Below are 22,510 nucleotides of genomic sequence, written 5' to 3' on the forward strand. Positions count from 1 at the left end.
CACAACCAAAAAAGCATGGCTTCATCCATAGGGCCTCATAGTAATGGTCACTGGCCCATATTATGCCCCAAACTGTGTCCAAGTGCTGCCTAGTCAGCCTGCTGACAATGAAACAGTATGGACTGTCGTGTACCGGTATTTCAACCTCTGTGCTCTCACTCTGCTATTTGGTTTCCCTGTAAAGTGGTAGTTAGAGATGTTGTCATACGATTTGATAAAGGGCCCTAATGTAGGAACTGGAAAAGGAAGAGATATACAGATACTAGAAGGACTATGGCCCAAGGCAGGACTTAATATGTACGTGAACATGACTACAAGCTGAAAACTACATCTCCAGGGAAAACGGGTTACCTATTTGCCTCCTCTTGCTAGGTGTATGCTGGCTTCTGACTCTGCAACCAAACGGGGAGTTGTCCTTTTCTCTGATTTTCAATCTTGTTATCATGCAAAATTGTGAAAATCATAAATCCTTAAGCAGGCTATGGATTATAGGAGTCTGTGTTGGACTAATCTCCTTTTTCTTGTCTACAGGTCTAATAGGTCTCAAGATTTGAGTGAAGAATATTATTCTTAGCAAATCATCATATTTTTTTCTCTTGGTCACTCATAGCCTCAGTTTGTTCCAGAGTGCATGCTGTCACCCTCAGAAAATTGCTCCGAGGTACAAAGCATATGTGCTGTGAGAATAAGTGAGAACTGAACAAAGTTTGAATCAAAATCATTATGGAAAACAGAAATATCAGAGTATCATATGAACTGCTATTCTTTCACAAATTTCAGCATTATAAAAAGATAGATCTAGATAAAGAACACAGATTTTATTTTAATCGTAAAGAAATGAAGAGTTCAACATGTATTTGAGTTATATATATCTGGAAGGTTGAGAACTTCTAAGGCTTTCTCCAGCACTAATTATGTGCTGATGAAGCCTTACTTGCAATACATGCAATACAGGAGAAACAAGACACCCTTGAGAAAGGTTTTTAAGGTGCCAAAATCATGGACATCCTGCTGGAGCTTTACAACACGGTATTTTTCATTCTGGGAAACTGGGTAATTTGTTGGAACCAAAGTGTTTTGCAGAAGAGTGTGATTATGCTGAATCCATCAGAAGCAGAATGGCAGGTTTCCAAAGGAAAGCCTCCTGGTTCCCAGATATGCCAGGATGTCTGTCTGTTGGGCTGCTACCCAACCTGTTTCTCCAGGTTCTCAGGACTTTCAGACTCCACAATAGACTGCCAGCAGCTTGACAGACCTTGAACTACTTGATCAAAAAATCCATCCACTTCTGTTGCAGGAACTTCTTATCACTATTTCAGTTGGTTTGGTCTGTGTGACGATAATTTTCAAAGACATTAGAGCTGGAAAAAGGAAAGAGCTGGAAGTCACTGTGCAACTAGAAAGCTACAGTCTAGTCACTATTACTGAAACGTGGTGGTATGAATTGCATGACTGGAGGGCTGCCATCAGTGGCTATAAACTGTTCAGAAGGGACAGGCAAGGAAGAGGTAGTAGACATTATTTACAGAAACTATTTGCAGTGAGGCTAGTGAGGTACTGGAACAGGTTGCCCAGAGAAGCTGTGGATGCCCCGTCATTGGAGGTGTTCAAGGCCGGGTTAGATGGGGCTTTAAGCAACCTGGTCTAGTGAAAAATGTCCCTGCCCACAGGACATTGGATTAAATAATCTTTTAAGGTGCCTTCCAACCCTTCCAACCATTCTATGATCCTGTATTTCCCTCAGAATATGTGCCATGGATCATCTTTTCTCTTTTGGCATCTGAAGTTACCTTGTCAATGAACTATGCTTGCTCCAGGGCATCAGCCTTTGATTTTGTATGGCTGAGGCAGAGGCACTTTGTCTCTTCACCAACCTGTCAATGTTTGGTGGTTAGCTCCCAGAAGGGCTGGTAACAAAGTGGGAGGTTGTAAAGGCTTATCTCACCTCAGTTCTTTACTCTGTAGCTATGAGTCAGGAGCCACAACATCTCTCAAATTTCTCGGCTTCTGGGGAAAAAAAAGGCCTGCTGACATTGCAATGTCCAGCACAATGAATGGCCTCAGGACTGAGAGTAAACCAGCCTATTCTAGAGCCATCCTGCAGGTATCCTGTGCAAGCCACTGCAAGGTGCCGTGCCTTAAGGAAAAGATGTGGGATATGTGGTGTATAGCCACAGAGGTGAAACAGGCTGTGCCTTAACATCATACTGTGCCTGTTCAAATAAAATCCTGCCATAAAGTCATTTACTCACAGTTTTCGTAATCTCAATGACTAAACAGGGAACAGATATGCAATATGTGCAACAGAAAGAATGAAGGTTGAATAAATTCTGTAGAACAAAATTTCACTTGAAATTGTTAATTAAGCTTCAAGTACTGAGGTAGGACGACAGATGAAGTACTGTGGAAGGAGCCTGGTTTACTGCAGAAGGCTTTTGTTTCACAGGGCAGAGACACACAATCTAGGTATAGTGAGAACCACCTCTTAATATAGGTCTGATTGCTCCCTTTGCAGAGCAGAAGGCGCTAGGGTAACTTTTGTGTAATACTGTGAAGTATCTTTGATACATGTATCTTTGGCACACGTATCTTTGGGACACAATTTTACACAAAGGGATCCCTTTCATACCTTGCTGGTAATAGCAGCATCATTCTCTGTCCTCAGTGTGAAAAGGTCTGTTACTTCCTTTGATATATTTATTGCACCCTGATGTATCTTGCATGTCTACCTTCTATTGGTAACTTCTGTGTGCTCAGAAAACATTTGACAAGGGAGAAAGCTGAGGATTTGGTCACCGAGGCTTGTGTTAGACAAATACAGTTATCATTGGTTCTCTTATCACACAAATGAAAAGCAATATTTTAGAATCCATTCAATAAACCCTTTGTTCTTTATGACTATTTGAAACCTTATGAAGGCTGGCAGAAGCTGCAGAAATTCAAGTAATAAGATTATCACAATGTTTTAAGAAGAGCACAAGTACAGGTCTCCAGCTGAGTTCTAAACAAGCTTCAGATTCCACAGAGAGGAAGGATATAAAAGAAATGAAGACAAATTTGACCAATATGACAAAAAATAATTCCTTTAATGCTTTGGCTGATCAAACTTTTATGTATGAAGAACTTTACTTTGTGGTCTCTTAGTAACATTGATAACATCAAAGGATGAAAGGCAAAAAAAGTTGTCATTCAAGATAAGGAAATCTGATTTCTGAACTGTCAGCCACAAGCTGAGGATCTGCTTGACGACTGTGCCAGACTGTCAGGCACTAAGTAAGCATTAGCTAGAAACTTCTTCTTTACTGAGGTCTCTCAGCAGTGTGAAAGCTTACAGATGTTCCTTTAGGCAACTGCTTTCCCAAGAGCTACATGTCCACATCTTCCACTGATGTAATTACAGTAGCAGAGTTTGATAGTTTTCAATGGCTGTCAGTTTCTGGCTCTAGATTTTCCAGTTTTAAAACGTGTGCTCATATTTCCTCATCATGCTTCCTAAATTTCTACGACCAATTCTAAAAGCCAGAACAGTAATGTAAGTCTTGAATTTCTTATGGACAACAAAATGTTCAAGATGAAGAATGAATGTTTGGCAGTTGAAAAGGGGGGGATATAAACAGAGAAGGCGTTTTTGGAAGCAGAATTTGCTCTTCTCATTAGTGATGTAAGCTATTTTATTTTCTCTTAATTTCAGTGTGCATACTTGGGGATACACTAAAGTTTAAATCATTATTCTGGATCTTCCTTTCATTATCATACTTAGAGAAAACAAATTGCAAACACTGCAGCTCCTTAAAACTTCCAGCTATATGTTACTGAGTATACATTGCTGTGAAGACAATCTGATACGTGTTAGACAAACATAACTGAAGGCTTTGTCTCAGATTCCAAGAAAAGTAGACAGGGCATGGAGAAAACTACTTGTATTTCTGCTTGCCTATATGACAGAAAATAATTACAGAAGAAATCTGACTGAGGATCTGCAAGTCATTAGAGGCCTTAACTAACTTGATGCAATACCTAGGTTTGGTGTAAGGTTTGTACTTCGCAGGATTTTAATAGTAGGATGTATAAGTTTGAGTACCTCCTCCACTGTTCCTTCTGTCCCTTAATCACAAGGAACAACAATCACCCTAATCACATATTTTTCTTGTTTCTAGATGTCCTCCAATCTGCTGCTGGGATTGATGACTCAGATGTTCTCAATCCTGAACCCAAAGTTTTCCTTAGGTATTGAAGAAACATCCTGTAGCTAATCCTGGAAGTATTGTAGAAAAAAAAAAGTTTAGTTCAAGGCAGGAAGGTTTTATGAGAAATAAGTCAACTGAAACAGGAGTTAGAGGAACAGACTACATAACCAGAATGGCCTAATGGGCACTTTCAGAAAGCAAAATATGTGACCTGTCACATCAATATACAAAACCTTAAAACCCCACTGTATATACCAGGCACCTCCATGAGACAGCTTGTCACATGAAAGAGTACCTTGAGGTTCACTAGTCTTTCAGAAATCAAAATAGAGGTTTCCGTACGTCTTAGACCAAGCAGTACTTTGCCTGCTTGGCAGTGAAATGCCAAGGATTGTGTGCTTGCACACGGGTACTCCAGGCCAAGTCTGGTCCTGATTTAAGACACTGGAACCTCCTATAAAATGATTCAATTAAACTGAGAGAATTGCAAAAAAAGTAAGTATTTCACTCCCAGCCTCACCACTAACACAATGAAGGTTTCAAGCAAACAGAAACCCTGCATTTATTTCCCATCCATAAGATTTGCCTTCAAATTAGCACTTCTAGTCCTGCCTCACACTCTGCCCTCAAATTTTTTTTCACAATCTGGGACTCCAAATCTCTTCTCTATTGGGTTTCTTTGCTGAGGGCTTCACCTGTGTTTACCACCGCTTCCTGCCAGCGCCCAGCCCGTCCCGTCCGAGGGCAGGGCCGGCCCGGGCGGTGCGGCGGGGCTGCCGCTAGAGGGGCTGGGCGGCAGAGGGCGGCCCGGCGCCCGCGGGCCCCTCCCGCCCCACAGGTGGTGGAGGCAGCGCGGGCCGGGGGGAGCGCCGGTAGGGGCTGGCGGAAAGCGCCTCCTTTCCGCCTTCCCCCGGCTCCCGCCGCAGCTGCCCCCTGCCCTGCCCTCTGCATGGCCCGCTTCCCCCTCCCCGAACAGCGCGGCGAGACGGGAAGAGCCGGCCCCCTCTGCCCTCGCCACTTCGGCCCCCCGCCGCCTGGCACGGCGAAGGCGGGGCGTCCCTGCCCGGGGGACGGCCACCCCCGCCGGCTGCCCTTTTAGCCCGCCCTCCACCTGCTCGCCGCTTTTGTTTGGGAACGGGGGTGGAGGGGAGGCGCGGGCGTCCCTCCGTGTGGTGGGGCGGGGGTGGCACGGTCCCGGCCCCGAGGTGACTCGGGGCTCACGGACCTTCTCGCCGCTGCCTTTGTCTGGCGGCCGGCCCGGGGCTGCTCCCCTCTCCCCCCTCCTCCTCGGCCGGGGGATCGCGCTGCGGGGCTACCGCTCTTTGGGAGGGGCGAGCGGCTGCCCCGCTGGTGAAACGCGGGTTTCGCCCTTTTTTCGAGGCGAAGGGGAGGCGGGGGCGCCTCCCCCCGCCGCGCTCCTCCCAGCGCCCCGCGTTGCTCGGCGGCGTTTGCCCTGCCGCCAAGTTGCCACAAGTTGGAGCCGCCCCCCCGGCCGCCGGGCTTCGGCCTCGGCGTGAGACAATACCGCGGGCTGCGGGGGAGGAGGAGGAGAAGGAGGGGGCGGGCGGACCAGCCCTCACTCGCCGCCGATGGGGCCGGGCCGGCCGGCGCTGCGGGGCGGGTAGGGTAGGTGGCTCCGCGGGCGGCCGCCGGCTGGCGCTCACCGGGGAGCGGCTGGCAGAGGCGAGCCAGCCCCGGCGGCGGCGGGCGCTCCATGGAAGACGTGGGGCTGCGGGGCGGGCGGGAGCGGCTGGCCGTCGGTGACTCGCGGCTCGGCGCCGGGCTGGTGGAACCGGGGCCCATGATGGTGATGGTGGAGCAGCGGGCAGCTGAAGGCTACAAGCTGGTGGAGGTCCAGCTGACCGGCGGAGCTCCCTGGGGCTTCACCCTGAAGGGCGGACGGGAGCACGGGGAGCCCCTCATCATCACCAAGGTGAGCGGCGCCGGAGCGGAGGGGAGGTGGGTCCGGCCGGCTCCATTTTGCCGTGCCCGCGGCGGTGACAGCCTGGCCGCGCTGCCTGCCCGGAGCCCGGGGCGCAGGTACCGCGGGGCAACGCGCCCAGCGCAGGTGCCGCCGGGCCGGCTCCCTCCGGGGGTGCTCCGGGGCCCCACGACCGCCGCCAGCGCCCGGGGAGCGGCACCGGAGGGTGAGGGGCTCATTCCAGCAGCTCTGGGGGCAACAGGTTGCTGGGCGCAGGCAGCCTGGCGGCTCCGAGCTGCCGCTTCTGGCCGCTTGTATACCCCAGGAAAAAGCCGGCGCCGTCGTTGTGGGCGCTGGTAACTGGCTGGGGGACCCGAAACCCTCTGCTGGGCTGTGCCCTCCCTCTTTTCCCTGCGGGCTCCTGGCGCAGGAGGGTATGGGGAATGAAACTCCCAGCTCCGAGGCTGAGTTTTCTCCGCTGCCGTTGCACTTGCAAATTCTAAGTAATTAGGGTAGCCTTTTGTTTGTCCCTTCTTCCTTAAACAAAAAAGTCTTGTGGATAGTGACCAAATCCATGCACCGAAGACGAGGGGAGGGGGACGTGCTTGGGTATATATGCACTTTCTGGTTGCCTTATTTTTTTCTTTTTTGGTTTTTTTGGTGCTTTTTGTTTGTTTGTTTGTTTGGTCCTTGTATACTTGCAGGTTTAATCTCAGTGTATTGGATATGAGTTAAAGAAATGCAATGCGTTTTCTAGAAAATGTTTTTCATCTGGATGTGTTTTGACTTAAGAGCCCCCATTCTTAGTAATTGTTGGGTTTTGCAGTTAAGACAGCTTTCATGTTACACAGTGAAAGCACATTAAAATAGATCCATATGTTGTAGTGGAAAAAAGTCACATTAGCAAAGCACATTTTGCTCAAGATCTGTCAGAAAGTTATATATATGCTTTTGTCTACAAGTCCTCTGGACTCAGCCTGTTCCCGTTTTGAAAGTGCCAGAGAGTGTCAGAGGTCAACAAGTCCTGTTTTATCCGCAGCAGAAATTATACTAATCTTATTTTTCAGTTGGTTTTGTTGTGAGTTTTGTAGTTGGTTCCCTTCTCCCACCCTTGAAACAACTGTGTTACGAACTTTCCAAGTGAGGACTTCTCAAACTATCTGTTTCTAGATCACTTCCCTAGTGCTGTTTTTCGAGGAACAACAGTCAGTGTCAGATGTATATGCTGAAAAATGACCGCAAGGCTATTGGCTGCTTACTACTGTCCTGAATTACAGACTGGGAAACCTGGGAGCATTTGAGGAAAGGAGAAAAGAGCTATTTTGCTTTGTATGTACTAGCTATTAAGTGCCAATTCAAATAATTCCACCTTTCTGGTAATGGCCAATAAGTGCTACATCTAAAGACTGATCAGTGATACTTATTCATAATGTTACTTAGGTATTAAGTAACAGGCTTAAGTATTTGTGGCATGAGGATGTGGCTGTGGTATGTGGAGAGAAGTGTCTGTGCCTGGGAACCTTTTAAACTGGGTCTGTTGCAAGGGACTAATTAAGTGGAACCACACAGCTGTGCTGCTGTGTTGAAGAGAAGTCTGGGTCCATCTGTACAGACCTGGGAAAAAGAAAGAACCTGGGTCCTTGGGTTTAAATTTTTGTGTGTATTTTCATTTGCCATTGTTGGATACACTGATATAAAACTAGTTTTGAAACCAGGGATTGGAACTTGTGTTCAGGACTACAGCCCAGGACTACAGCTCTTAAGCTGCAAAATTTTCCATTTTGATTTGGTCTACCCATGTTTTGTTTTTTTTACTGTACTGTTTCTAGTGGTGGAAAGCTACTTGGAAGAATAATTTAATACTGAGTGGTTAAAACAGTCCCTCCTTGCAGGTGATGTAAAGTTTCTCTTCTCAGCTGAAGACAGCCCTGAACTTGAGTTACCCTATTCCTGAGTGAGGATTATTGGACTGCCATGGATGAGGAGCTGCCATTTCACCTGTGCTTCTCTCTCTGTGGTGTGTGTCCTTCCTTCTCAGGTAGACTGATGGCTGGTCAGTGGGAGACCCAAGAAAACCCAGTGGACTAAATCCTTCGGGACACCTGTGGAAAAACTCCTGGTTTTGTGGATTCAAACTGTGGTTAAGCACTAGCTGGCTATGAAGCTCTGTCTCTCTCTAGTCCAGAGCATCTCCGGGGAAGTGAGGGTGGATGAGGACAACTGCCAGCTCTGAGAGGAATGTGACAAGGTGTGAATGGAGTCTCAGATAGCAGCTGCTTAAGAGGGATTTCTAAAATTCTGCCTGTCTCTGTTTTTACAGTCTCAAAAGCAAGATCAGCCTTTGAAGAAAGTTGCATCTTTATGTAAATGCTGAGAATTCTGTGTTTGTAAATATTTCCCGCTTTCCTTAGCATATGTGGCACAACTGCCAGAGAAGTAGCACCAGAAAATACTGTAATTGAAAAATTCATGAGCAAGCGTGTATGTTGTTCACTTTTCAGCACTTTCTGTGTAATACACTTCTCCATTTCTCTGGTTGTGTGGATATTTCACTTGCTGATAGGAAGGGAAATTTATTTTTTCGGGTATCATAGGGAGAGTCTAGGACAAGTACTAGCTGCATATACTATTTGGGAATTTTTTTAGCTGGAAATCAAGTCAATTAAAACAGGAGTGTCTTTTGTTCCACTAAACTGCCAATAATCAGAGAAGGGAAGGCATGCTAAAGAGGAGAAAATGTGTCCAGCCTTCCCAAAGGTGTAAGCCTGTGCTCAGCTGCTGCAGTTTTGTCTCTGCTCATTGCAGCAGGGTTGCACTGGGTGACCTTTAAAGGTCCCTTCCAACCCAAACCGTTCCATGACTGATGCTGTGAGGGAAGTGCTTTGCCCCGGGAGAGGTCAGTGCACAGTCACAGTGCTGGTGCCCAGCAGTGGGGCCAGCCCTTGCGGGGTGGGCAGACTTCGCCATTTCGCAGTAGCATTTCTTTCTGTAACTGAAAATTGGAGAAATAGTCCAGAAATAGTACCAGGTAGGCAGAGTATGAAGTTCACCTGCCAGACGCAAGCCTTCTTATTTCATTTTTTTTTCCTTGCCCTTTTTGTTATTGCTGCAATAGGTACAGAGAAAAATGGTGCATGATACAGCTTGCTCAGTCTTTAAACATAGCTGGTCTTCTAAAACTTGCCCCACCCAAGTGCAAATGATTTTGCTAATATTTAAGAAAAAAGTCTTTTAGCATTGTCACTGTGTTGCATACCATTATTTTTTAATGTCCCTTTAAAAAAATGCTTTACATTTTTTCTGATCTCTGCGTGTGTGTGATAACATTCCAAAACTAAATTGCCCAAAGGCAACTTGTTCTTGCCTAATTTGACATCTTGAAAGAAAGGGCTTGCTTTTTACAACAACATGTGTATTTCAACAGAAGGTGAAATGAGAACTTTTAGGACATTAATTATAAGTCTCACAAGCCTCAGTTTGTATTTTCCTCTTCTTTTTAAGAAATAACATCTGAAGAGGGAGATCTTACTGGAAATAATGAAAATGAAAAGTCAGAGTGCTCAAGTGTGAATCTTGTGAAAATCTCCCATAGCTGCATTATCTTGATTACTTTTACTTTGAAAGTGCTCTTATCTGAGATGCCCAGCATGCAGTGTCAATCATACTGTTGATTGTGGGTGGTGGATAGAAAGTCATTTCACTTCCTGTACTAACAATATCCTTAGGAACTCTGAAGTTGTTCTGCAGTCAGCTTTATCCATATTACATTAATAAATATGAGAATATTCTAGTTTATGCATTTCAAGGAAGGTTGCTGTATCATTTAAATAAATTTCTCTTTAGTATCAGCTTTACAAGAGCCTACAGCTATACATCCTCAACCTATGATCTCATTGCAGTCTAATCGAGGCTGGGCTTGGCTGGTATTTCAGCAAGACTTCCAAGTGAAACCTGGACTGTTGCAAGAAGTTTTGTTGTTGATTTAGTAGATAGTTTTGTCTCCTGATTCAGTGCTGAATTCATGACCCAGCTGGAGGGGCATGTCTTTTAAAAAGAAGGAGTATCAGACAGGCTCAGAACTTTTATTTTCTTTATTCCACTGTGCTTTCCTAATGTGCTGTCTATGGTTAGGTGTGAACTGTAATTTCTTTAACCTAACAAACATTTAAATTGTATAAAGAAGTGCTTCTCTATTAATTGATAGTTTCCATGTGACTTTTATTAATTTGTTATTTCAGTAGTAAGTGATTGCTGGTTTAGTTAGGTAATTCATCATTCTTTGGCCTTAAACCTGTAACTAAAAGCAATTACTTGCATCGCCATACTGCAACAATATTTAGGGTGGAAAAAGAGCTTTAATGGTGCTGTATATAAACAAATCAATAAAAAAGACATAAACACAAATATCAGTTTCTTCCCTCAAGTTTGGTGTTGGAGGTGAGCTGCATTGTTCGTAGATATTAACAGTTCTTAAACTTGGCTGGGAAGCTTGATGTCCAGAAAACCAGCATTTAGCAGTAATCCTGTGAAATTCCTGACTGCTTCAACTTAAATGCAGCCATTCGTGTAAATAGCTGATTTATAAGGTCTTACGAGGCATTGTACTGTGGCCAAGAAGGAATTCTAATCTAGGTCTCCATATCCCAACAAATTTCATTCACTTCCTTCAGTTCTAGAAAGATAATACATGGAGGATTATTTGCTCTATTTTGTTTTCTACTAATTTTCTCTTGGTCATCAAACCCAGGCAAAATTACTGATCTGTATGGGTCAGAATTTTAACAAGCATATTAATGAGCAGTTTTGAAAGAATGTATCAGATCATGTTCTGTGTTTCTTTTGAAACCTTTATTCATCTTCTTATCTTGCAAGAGGGGCTTATGGTCTGAGTTGGACCTCTTTGTGTTGTTAAATTTGATAGTTGAGAAACATTAAGAAATGTGTGTACATTAAAATGAATGTTTTAGGCTTGAAATAGTATCATGTAGCTATTTACATTTTTTTTCCCCCTGCCAAATATGTTAAGAATTGGGCTTTTATCAATGCTATAGAAACTATTCTGAGTGGTGTTTTCCTTGGAGCCTGGTTGTTAGAGCCCAGGTTTCTCTTATTGGAAGAGAGGAGTTGGCTTGCTTTGATGCAGGAAGATCTTATTGCTTTTAATTTGGTAAGCTAATTGGTGAAGGGAATGCTCTCAATTTTAGTGCTTTAATGGCTGTTGAATGACCTCTTTATTATGACTGTTAATTTACTGGCAGAATGGAGCCCACCACCCTCCTGTGTGGTGTAAATGATCTGGCTGTGGAAGTCTGGTGCTTGAGCGGTTGGGTTTGCAGGTGGTTTTTTTTGTTTTTGCAAGAGCTTTAACAGTTGAAATGGCACCACTTTTGGAAATTGCATTTGAAAGTTATCTTGGATATTGCCACATGTGTTCTAAAAACTGTGTAAGGAGTTGAAAGAATGGATTAAAGGCTTGTGACTCCAGAAGTCTCAAGTCAGTTGCATTACCTGCTTAGCAGTCGAACAGTGTGAGAGTGGGGTTTAAAGGTGTGTGTGCTTGCAGTACTGAAATTGCAGTCTTCCTTTGTGCATGTCACACTGCATTTCAGGAGAAAGATCTTCCAGAGGACTCAGTGTGCTCTTGTTTAAAATCAGAACTAAGCACCTTCCTTACAAGCAAACTTCCCAACTTTTGGAAATACTGATTGCTTCCAAATTGTTCTTTTTTATCTTCTCTGCATTTCCCTCTTTCAGCTACTTGGGCAAAAACTGTGAAATGTATCATGATTTTTTAGTTTAAAAGAAAACACAAACAAAATCATTCATGTCTGTGGAGTCTGCCAAAGGAATTGGTGTGTTTTGTGGGAATACTTACTGCAATAGGAGTGAGACAGCTGGATTGACTATTTGAATGTTTATTAGTTTGGTCTGTTTAAAGGACAATTTAAACTTCTCTGGTTGTTCATACTTTTCAGTATGGATTTTGGATGCTATCATAGACATTAGCCTGAAAATAAGAGATCTGCAAGACACCTCTAGTTACTGCTTGCTGTTGTCAGAGGTTTGCTAGTAATGCAGTTTATTATCTAGATATCCATCATGTTTATGGTTTTGTTTGTTTCTTTTTTAAGAGGAAAACCAGTGTGGGTATGTGTGGTGTTTATACATATGCTACATATGCTTTACTCAGTTATTCAATAGTCTGTACTTATTTTTATCTGCAGACCTTGATTCCTTGTATGTTCTCCTGCTTAATGAGTGTTTAAAGTATGGGAATGTGGAAAGAATAAGGTAAATGGGAAGTGAAACGTGGTCATGAATAGATTAGAGGAAACAACTGTTTAGTAGTAACAAAGCCAGTATTTTATTACGTGAGCTTCTTTCTTCTCAAGAAAAACCATTTGTATTTAGTCTTCCTATGCATTTGTAATCTATACCTAGGATACCTGATATGTGTATGGACCTAGTTTTGTGGGTCAGTTTGTTATAGAAGTTTGAGACAGGTCCTAGATATTAAGGAGACTTTTTACTTGCTGTGCATTTAAGAGATATAGTGCATGAAGATTTTCACAGGTAAAGTAAAAATTGATGCAGTTGTACTGAGACTTCATTTAATCTCTGAGGACTTGCTTTTGGCTGTCTGTTTTGAACCCATTTGATACTGATGCCTCTATAAAACTTAACATAATTCTGGACTTTTGGGTTTGGGCTTGTTTTTCATTTGGAGGGTTCTTTTTTTTTCGAGTGGGGGGCGGTGTTTGCTTATAAGAAACAATCTTGGAAGTTTTCTAATTCCACAAAGTATAGTATTTTCAGTTTCTTAAAGGTTATGCAGGAGGTATGCTGTGCTCTCCTCATCCCCTCATACCCCCCCAAGAATATTATCACTACTCTGTGGGGAATTATTGGAAGTTGTAATTTTTGTACAACTTCTAACTTCACAGATATGGTCATATAAAAGCAAGAAGGAATGTACGGTTTATGGCATGGGTAACTGAGTGGTTTAAATGCATTCATTCAGTGACAGGAATAGTCTACAAAGTTTTGATCAGGAATCAGTTTTCTAAAATCAACTTGATGGACTTTTGAATTTGTTTGTAACCTCCATATATGTTTTGCCAAGCAGCAGACTTCCGCTGGTGTTCATGTGGGTTTAAGATGAATGTTTAATAGAAGGAGATCGTTTTGAAAAGTGTTTTGTAGTGTTTAAATTAGACAGAACTTAAGTGCTCTGATTGCTTTCTGAAGGTGCTTACCATTTGCTGTCAACTGTGTGAGAAGCTGAGGAAACCTGTGGTTCCTCAACACATACCGTGATGCTTACATGGGTACTCGTAATAAGATGAAATATTAGTGAGCAAGATAATTCTCTGTATTTGCAGCATGTGTGCGTGCATACACTGAAAATATTTTTAAAAAATTTCTTTCTCAGATTGTTTCTGAGCATAGCTTTTCAGTTTGGTTTATCAAGCTGATCAGGGGATAGTTGTAACCTACCAAAGACAACAACACTTATGAACTTAGGAGGGAAGTTCCTTCCCTTCTCAATAAAATAATACAATACTAGTGTTCAGTCTCTGATTAATTCAGGGCATTTTTGGTAATCACAGATCTCTTATTGCAGATAAGAGAATGGCATCTGCCACATAACAGATTTTTGTGGGGTCTTTTTAGTGGCCTTTGTGTGCAGGTCATTGTGGTGTGCTGGTCTCCAGGCAGAAAGATCCAACTTGCTGGTAAATGCTGGAAATGCAGCAAATTGCAACTTTGAGAAACCAAATAGCTTTTATCAGGTACACAATTCTTGGGTTGGCTCTTAGAGTAGAAACAGATGGAGTTGAGTGTTTGATGATAGAAAAGAGGTAGTTATTTCAAAGTTCCTCTGAACCTTGATGAAATGCCAAAATCTGCTGAAACCTTTGAGCTGTGTAGTCGAAAGCTCAGTAGCATTGGCACTGAGGGGAATGCCTCACATCCTGTCCCTGTACTTCTCCTACCTCAACCCATATAGAAAGGAAGACTTCCCCTCTGCCACCAGCCCTACTTTCCCCCCCACTTAAATCTGTTCATTTCTGAATTGTTAGATTAATTGAAATGTTTAAATTCCTCTTACTTACTTAGCAACAGCTAAGTGATAAATGAGCTAGGGAATATGTTGTCATGTTTCTTAGATGCGGATTTTCTGAAGAACTGTACTTAGTAATGAGGGTTTTTTTAAAGATTTAGAGTGGCCTGTTTTTCATTGTGGTACAAGAAAGAGTGAAACAAATCTGCGTGTCTGAAAGACAGAAATAGGTAGCATAATAGGGAAATCTACTGCAGTGCTTGAGAGGCTGTATCCCTTTGGATAGCTAGTAACAGTGGATGCTCATCCATTCTTGCAGTCATTTCTCTAGCTGAATGACCTTTCAGAAAGAAAATGGATCATGATCAAAGGTGTTCTTGTTGTTGTGATTGTAGGTGGCCTTATTGGCTCTTTTATTTACTCCAGGCTCTTTGCTGTTCTGTCCATCATCTTTCTAAGATCTAGACCATTTCTGTACTCACAGTACAGAAAATACTCTAGACTTCTGCTGTGCATTTGTGTCATCTACAACAACAGGGTGTTTAATGTTCTGGTAATAGCAGAGAGGCATCTGAGAGTTATCTCTGAGCAGTTTGGCAGAGAGTCTAAGAATGCTTTTGCTGGTGTGTGAAGGTGAATTCAGTTTGGTTTTGTGGAAACTAGCATAACCTACTGAGACGAAGACAGCTTTTTATTTTTTAATAATGGAAATTCATGAACTTCATTTTAAGTTGTGATTTGATTGTTTGGGGATTTTTTAAATGGAAAAAGATCATGTAATCATGAAACTTACTTGAGACAATACCCAGAGCCTTTTAACATGGCCAGACTTTTTAATTGTAGAGTAACAAGTTCTTCGTCCTCAGTCTTTCTATCATATTCTCTCTGTAAGAGACTTGCAGTCAAGTTTGGATAGCTGAAGGAGGGAGAGATCTGTCAATGGGGAGCATGAAAATACAGTAAATTTGTTTAGAAATGATGCACAGTTACCTACTGCTTTACTTGAAATTGCCATTTCAGTACTTTTCCTCTTCAGTAAAATATGTGATTGTTCTCAAAAAACCTTCACGAAGCTATACAAACAGATTATTTTGGATTTTTTTCTCTTGAGATAAAACATGCTTAGTTACACAGTTGCTTTGAAGGCTTCCAACATAAATTATGAAATAAAGCAGTGTCTCCCAGTTTCCCAAATACATATAAACTAGTCAACGTTCTTTAGGAAATAAGTTTCTGATTTGGTTCAGTGAATACTGTAAAAAGTTACTGTTTGGGGATAGCAATACTTTATTTGGAAGCTGTGTATTTTTCAGTAAAATACTCTAATATTTTAGGCTAGTATCATAGAAACATGATTTAATGATAAAGGAAGTGAAATGCTTCCTACACAGTGTCAGTTAGTCATCACTGTGTTAATTTTCTTAAACAAATTACATGCAAAAATGGGTTTGTGGGTGTCTAGCTGGCTGATATCTGATGTAGTGAATTATCCAACTCTTGATGAGTATTTGGATTCTAGATAATGCAGTAATTACAGTATTGTAAATGGCTTTATTTTCTCTACAATTACATATTTTGCTGACCCAGAAGCAAGCAGAACATTAGATTTTCAGCAGAAGCATTTGCAGTTGTCTCCTTTTTTTTTAAATGGAATAACAAAACATCCATTTCACAGTCATTCTTTCAAGTAAAAGAAAGATGCAAACATACCATGTTGATATAGTGTTCTATTGGGTGTTTATATGTGGAAAGAATTTTAGGATAACAGGGAAAACTTGAAGCTTCGTGTGTCTGTTAAACATAATTAATGTTTAGAATAGTTAATTCAAGATTTAAGAGAACTATATACTTTAAAAACCAGATTTTATAAACAGTTTGTAATCTGTTTCTTACATGAGTACTTCGGTCAAGTGTCTTTATTTCTAAATAGAAAGGCTCCTGTAAAATTTTAATAAGTGTCTTGTTCTGAGGCTGGAAGATATGATATAAATACTGAATTCTCTTAAATGCAACTCTAATGTCATAATGCTTCTTCTAAATTTAAAAAAATTGGTAGAACACAACTTTTAATTTCCAAGGTAATTTTTTCCCTTTAAACTATGTATTCTTAGTATGTATAAGAACTTTTTTACTTCTTACTCTTTTTCCCTTTATCCTGTTTTGTAAAAGGTAACACTGAAAAATTTTCTCCCCTGCTTATAAAATGGAAACTACAGTGATATATTAGTAAAATAAGTTTTTTCCTACACTCTTTACCTTCTGGGAACTCGATGTTTTTCCTGTCTGCTGGGGAAGATTGTTATCGCGACCAAGGAGCAGGGCTGTGCCTTTTCTGACACCGTGGAGACCTGAGGAGTTTCTGTGATTACTCAGTCTCTTGTTAGGGAGGGGTTTAAGACAAGTCTTTTGTTGCTCAACTGAATTTCTTCTGTCTGATTCAGGAAATCGTCATCTTAACAAATATTGTAGCCATGACCTGTTATGTCAAAGGTGTTGGTGCTTAGAATATGCAAGTAAAGATGCATGTGGCTCTTTGGTGGTGGTTTGCTTCCTTGAAGCCAGTAATGGGTCTGGGTTGGCAAAGCTTCAACACAGAATCCTATCAAAGCAAGGAACTGGAAATTTAGTGCATTGAAAATTGGGAGAACTAGTAAATTAATTACCTCTTTAGCCGTGGGTTGCTTCTATACCTCTGTGGAATTGTATGTCAGCTTTGCCTCTGATGATGAATAGAACTAACCATATTTCATGTAAGTCTGTTTCTCATGAAACAGACCTGATGCAGAAGGGCTGAAATATTACAATGACAAAGACTTTATACTCTTTCTAGTAAGACCCAGAACACAAATATTTGAAAGCCCTTGTGGTATACAGAGTTGTGTCAAAAGGCTATAGCTGTGTAATTCTGTAAATTTTTCTTCATGGCAGTTGCAAGCACAAAGTATTGTTTTATCTACAGTGTTCATCATAAATAATGTACTGAAGTGTACAATTAGATCTCTGTTTACAAAATTAAACCCACTATCTACCCAAAACGCACAGATGCTTTCAGTGCCTCAGAAAAGTAGAAGAGATGAATGGAGTGAGGTGAGTCAGCACCTGAGTGCGAGGCAAAAAAATCCAGAATATGGCCTACTTATATAGTAGGCCAACCAGCCATTTGAAACATTTGTTGGTAATAAAACTTCATAAGGAAATATATTTTTGTAGCCAAAATGCATCCTTGCTGACCACTTGAATTTCCTTCAATTTCTGATGATTATGACCCACTTACAGCTCTATAATAGAAAGATACTGTCAGTGATGAAGATTGATGATGATTTATAGTTTATAATTGTCTAAGGTGATAACACAGCATACAGGTTTCTGCAGAATGAGGGGAGAATGTGCATGTTTTCTTCTAACTGCAGACAAAATAAAAAATTCAGTTTGCCTGCACTTTACCAGCAGTAATTGGAGACTACTGTCTGTATTGTGTCAATTGGTACAATCACCCTGCAGTTCAACCTAAAGGTGTTGGGCTGGTGTAGGCTCCACCTTAAATCCAGTGCTGCAAACATCAAGTCTTTAGTAACCTGGTTTATTTTGCTGAAAGCTGACTGGGGAAATGTTGCATGAGCAATTTAATTATCTGATTAGAGGGAGTGGAGATGAGCAGCAGGGAGTGGCAACATCGTGGTATACAGTCACATGCTCTGCAGTGACTTAAAGGCTTTAGTCCAGCTGACTTCCAGTGAAAATTAAATTGAAGTATGGAAATAATTTGAAAATGTTTATCTCCTGTTTTCATAAACAAGGATTTTGAATCTAAAATGTGTTTGGCCCTCTTCTGAGGACAAAATGGACATAACATTAATATCAGAGTGAAAAGAAAATTACTTTGCTTGTTTTATTTTTTTGCTACTAAAAAATACTTGACATTTGACTATCTAGGAGAGCATGTTCTCTTAATCAGCACTAAATTAAGTCATGATGTATTGTAGCTGGGTCAGCCTCTCTTATAGGTACCTCTGCCTAAAACCTTGGAATTTTCTGGTACATTTGATTGATACTGGCTGCAATTTTTCATGGCCAAGTTTTCTTTGAGTTCTTGGGAAATTTCTGTGAGGACTTTTTTTGTACATCTTATTTTGGTACTAAATAAAATTGGTTGTATACCTTTCAATACCGTATTGCTAGTAATTACTGCTTTTTAAAATGCTTTGGAACTTTGCAATGAGTTTTTTTTTTATTTTTCTGATTTAACTTTGTTAACTCTGGATGCCCCATCCCTTGGAGTGTTCAAGACTACGTTGGCTGGGTCTTTGAGCAGTGTGGTCTAGTGAATCATGTCCCTGCTGATGGCCAGGGGTTTGGAACTAGGTGATCTTTAAGGTCTCTTCCAAAGCAAACCATTCTATGATTCTATTTATCCATGAAATTTAGCATTAGAATGTTATCCTGTATGGTTGTAAGGAAGCTTTTGGGGTTTTTTTTTTGCTTTTACTTACTTTTTTTTATTTTTTTTTTTAAGAGAAGGCAAAAGAAAAGTGGCATCCTAGTGTTGTCTGTGTAATTTTATCAGCTGAACTGCATTTTCCAAGTAATTTTCCTGTGGGAGTCAGCATTAGAAGGGACTGGGGTACCTTGTGCACTGGGTTTAGGTAACATTCCCTTGCCAAAGGAATGTTTGGATTCAAGAACTTGTCTCCAGATTCTGGAGGGGGGTGTGTTGTAATTTCCTCTTTCTGGTGCTTGGGCCCAGACTTTTCTGAATTTCCTTAACCCATTCGAGTGTTATCTCTTCTTACCAAAAGTCTTTTTCCCTTATCGTTCTCCACATGAGCGATTCTGGATTCAATTAAATAGTCAAAATCTTCTTTATTTACCAGTTTCTTTCACTATGCTATTTCTTACCCTAGCTCCAAAGCTTGTCTTGCCTTTAAAGCCCCAAGCATTCAAAATGTTTAGCATGAAGAATCTTCTCTCAGGACTTGCAGTTGATTGAGACTTCTAATAGCTGGGCACTTTTAAAGGTCAAGTGACCTAAGACATGACATCGTGGATGCTGAATACTCCTTTTCCTGAAGCAGGGGTCACTATAGTGTTTCAAATGTAGTTGCCAGTTTTATTTCTTAACACAAGGATTTATTTTCTTAATTTTATTTCTTCATTTGTTTCCTGGAACTCAGTGAACCATTTCAGTTGAAATGTAAGAAAAATCAATGTTTAAGGTTTACATGCTCAATGGAGAGTTTCTGCCTAACTAATTGAAGAATGGCAAATTCATCAACCACTGAAAGAAAATATGATCTCATAATGAAAGCACTGAATGACTTTGATTAGTGAAGTGGTTAATACCACCTGTGATTAATTACTGAAATGGATCTTGGAGTAAGATGAGGATACAAGATGATTTTTGTAAAACCTTGGCTTAGGTACTACTTTATTAGAAAGGTGTAATATGTAAATAACAGCAAAAAAAAGATGTCTGTACTTTCTGTACCATAAATTTAAATACAAACGAACAGGAACTCAAGAGCTTGCAGGAAGAGCAGTGATTTTTGTTTTTGTAGTTGTATTTGAAGTTAATCAGTCTGGGTTTTTTTTAATTCAAAGCCAGAGTACACATAACAAACTGTGACCTGAAAAAGTATCCTGTGAATTTTGGTATGCAAGAGAGCACATTGTTTTTTCTCTGTGACTCATGCAGCTAAAACATCTTATCCAGCTTTATTTTTGAAGACAAGAGTGTCTAGCAAGATTAGGGGATTTTTTGTAGTGTTTGATGATAGTTGTCCAGGTGCTGATTAAATTTTAGTAAAGCACTAGAAAAATGTGTCTCCTTTCTGAGATATTCGGATAGTTATTTCCCTTTCTGATGAGGCTGTGAGTTGAGGCAGAAGGACTGTGATATAGTAGTTAGGCATTTTAAACAGCAGAGCTAGCTTTAATGTACAGTGTCAGAAAAGGAATTTTCCATTCTTGAGTACGTATTATTCAAGGCTTGAAGTTTTGGAAGGAAAGCAGGAACACCTTATGACCTCCAGCATATTCAGGGTTTTGATTTTGAGGTTTTTTTCTTTTAAAAAAACCCTGGCATTTCAAATGCATTTTGTTCTTATCTGATTTATGTTCACAGATCCATTTCCTGAACTGACCAAAAATCTGATGATGGATGCCAGTTTCTTCAAGGGTTTCAAAGTTACATATTAAAATTAAATCTTGAAGTTCATAACCTTTGCTTACTGAATGCTGGACCTCAATCTCAAAGCAATGGGAAAAAACCCAAACCTGTAAGCTGTACCTTGATTATGGCACTTCTTGTAATGCAGTACAGGTTGTGCACATGAGATGGGGACTTCCCTTAGAAGGCAAGAAGAGACCAAGGTTTTTAATGTGAAGTTTAAGATGCAGTGGCATCAAAAAAAGGGATAGTGCAGGGTCTTGGGTGTTACAGTCCAGGTTGCAGTCACCATAAATAGGCAGGTTTTTTAATCTGGGCATGACAATGGACACAAGCTTCCAGTTTATTAGAAGTATGTTGAAAATCTAGTATGGTGCTGGAGAACAGCCTGAGTTACTTAAAAACTGACAACATGTATCTTACTCAAGGAAATTGAAACGCAGACCAAAATTCAGTGGATTTTTAATCTTAACAAACTTGAAGACTTGGCTGTGTTTGAAATAACAGTAGCAGTTTCTAACCTTTAGCAGTATGTCTTGGAACTTTGTTTTTACGTTTACTCTTGCTTGGTGGCTTGTTGTTGGTTTTTTTGTGGGGTTTTTTTGAAAGATATTTGCTTAATGTGAAACAAGTTACTGGCTCAGTGTCGGTGTACCTGGAAGAAAGCAGATCAAAAATAAAGTTGGATTGTGAACTGACAGACCCTTTTAGTATTCTGTCCATTCACCGTTTCTGAAGAAACCAAAGGGTACATTTGGATTCAAAACCAAAACGTTTTGAGTTGTATGGTGGCAGAATAAATCCTAGTCAATCATAGGATCTGTAATCTATAAAGTTCTTAAATAGTCACAGGGCAACTGAACAATGGAACTTTTGATTGATACCTTTCAGGTTAAGTACAGGAAAGAATGGGTTTTGTTTTGTATTGCATTGTGTTTGCAGGATACTCAAATGAAAATATGTGGCTTTGTTGCTAGTTAAACACAGCTTTGAATCCCTGTTTTTCCATGATCATAAGATTGTTTATATAAGATATGAGATCAGGTCCTACTCTGAAATAGTACAATATTTTCATTTATCAGTTAAACTCCAGATGACTTTTGAGATTATAGTGGATAGTGTTGGAATTTCTTCAGTTGTTCTTTATATTTTATCCCTATTTTCTTTTTTAAAAAGACAATAGCTTCTTCAGTAGCTCTGGAAAAAATTACTGAGATTACTTAGATACAAATTATAATTAAATGATTATACTTAATGTCATACCTCTGTGATTATGAATATTGTATTATTTCCTGCTCTTCTCAGTGATTCTTAGCCTTATGCTTAGTGTCATAGTAGTGTTTGGAGGTAAAGCTTTGTCTGTCCTTCTCCATGGTGTAGAAAAATTCTTAACTCTGTCCATTCTCTTCATAAGGACCACCTTAGCAGTAAAATAAACTCCTTAAAATCTTTAGAGATGAAACCAAAATTATATTTACTTTTTAATGTGGATTCCCTACTTTTCTCAGTACTGTAGGGTGGTTTTAATTCCTTCTCATGGAGTTTGATGCAGTGTCTGATGGTGTGTAAATGTATCTGAGTCATAACCTGTTTTTAATGAAAACAAAAGATTGAACAACCTATTGTAGTGGAAGGTGTCTGGGCCCATGGCAACCCCCATGGCAGGGGGGTTGGAACTAGCCCTTCCAACCCAAATGATTCTGTGATTGCTGTGCACTAGGTAGGAAAATGTTTAAAAGTTCTTTAGTGCTAAGGGTATAACAAGCCTCAGTGGCTATTTCTTCCAAGATACTCCTCTTGCTTGGGGCTGCTTTTGGGTGGAGACATGAGGGTGTGCAGCAGCACTGGAGGTGGTTATACAGGATGACAATAGCAGCAATTTGTGGTTATCTCTGTGGCTGTATCAGTTTTGTGCTTTTAATTCTCACAAGGAAAACTTCCTGCGGGAGGCTGCGTCACACTGATGCATGGTTCCTCTGTTGTAACCTGGCTGGAACCAGCTTGTGACTCCTTGAGCATGGGACTTGTATCAGGGCACGGTTTCTGGTTGCTTGGTAGTTTCAGAGGGAAAGATCTGTGGGAAATAAATGTGGCTAATACACTTGCAAATGTGATGAGGTCTTAAAATGAACATGAACAATAATGATGTATTGGCCATCCCTGCTGATGAG

At 40.8% G+C, this 22,510-nt stretch overlaps 1 protein-coding gene across 4 annotated transcripts in view; it reads left to right on the plus strand.

Moving 5' to 3' along the window:
* Nucleotides 1-5,844: 5,844 nt before the first annotated feature.
* SHROOM2 (shroom family member 2) overlaps nt 5,845-22,510 on the plus strand; it is a 118,320-nt gene continuing 101,654 nt past the window's right edge. For 2 of the 4 annotated variants that reach the window (XM_032100612.1, XM_032100613.1), the window contains exon 1: nt 5,845-6,120. In XM_032100612.1, coding sequence (XP_031956503.1) covers nt 5,902-6,120 — 219 coding nt within the window. In that variant the 5' untranslated portion in view covers nt 5,845-5,901. The remainder of the gene's footprint in view (nt 6,121-22,510) is intronic. The other 2 variants (XM_032100616.1, XM_032100615.1) reach the window with 2 other exon arrangements.

This window comes from Corvus moneduloides, chromosome 2 (assembly GCF_009650955.1).
Source record: "Corvus moneduloides isolate bCorMon1 chromosome 2, bCorMon1.pri, whole genome shotgun sequence".
In the NCBI taxonomy this organism is placed as follows: Eukaryota; Metazoa; Chordata; class Aves; order Passeriformes; family Corvidae; genus Corvus; species Corvus moneduloides.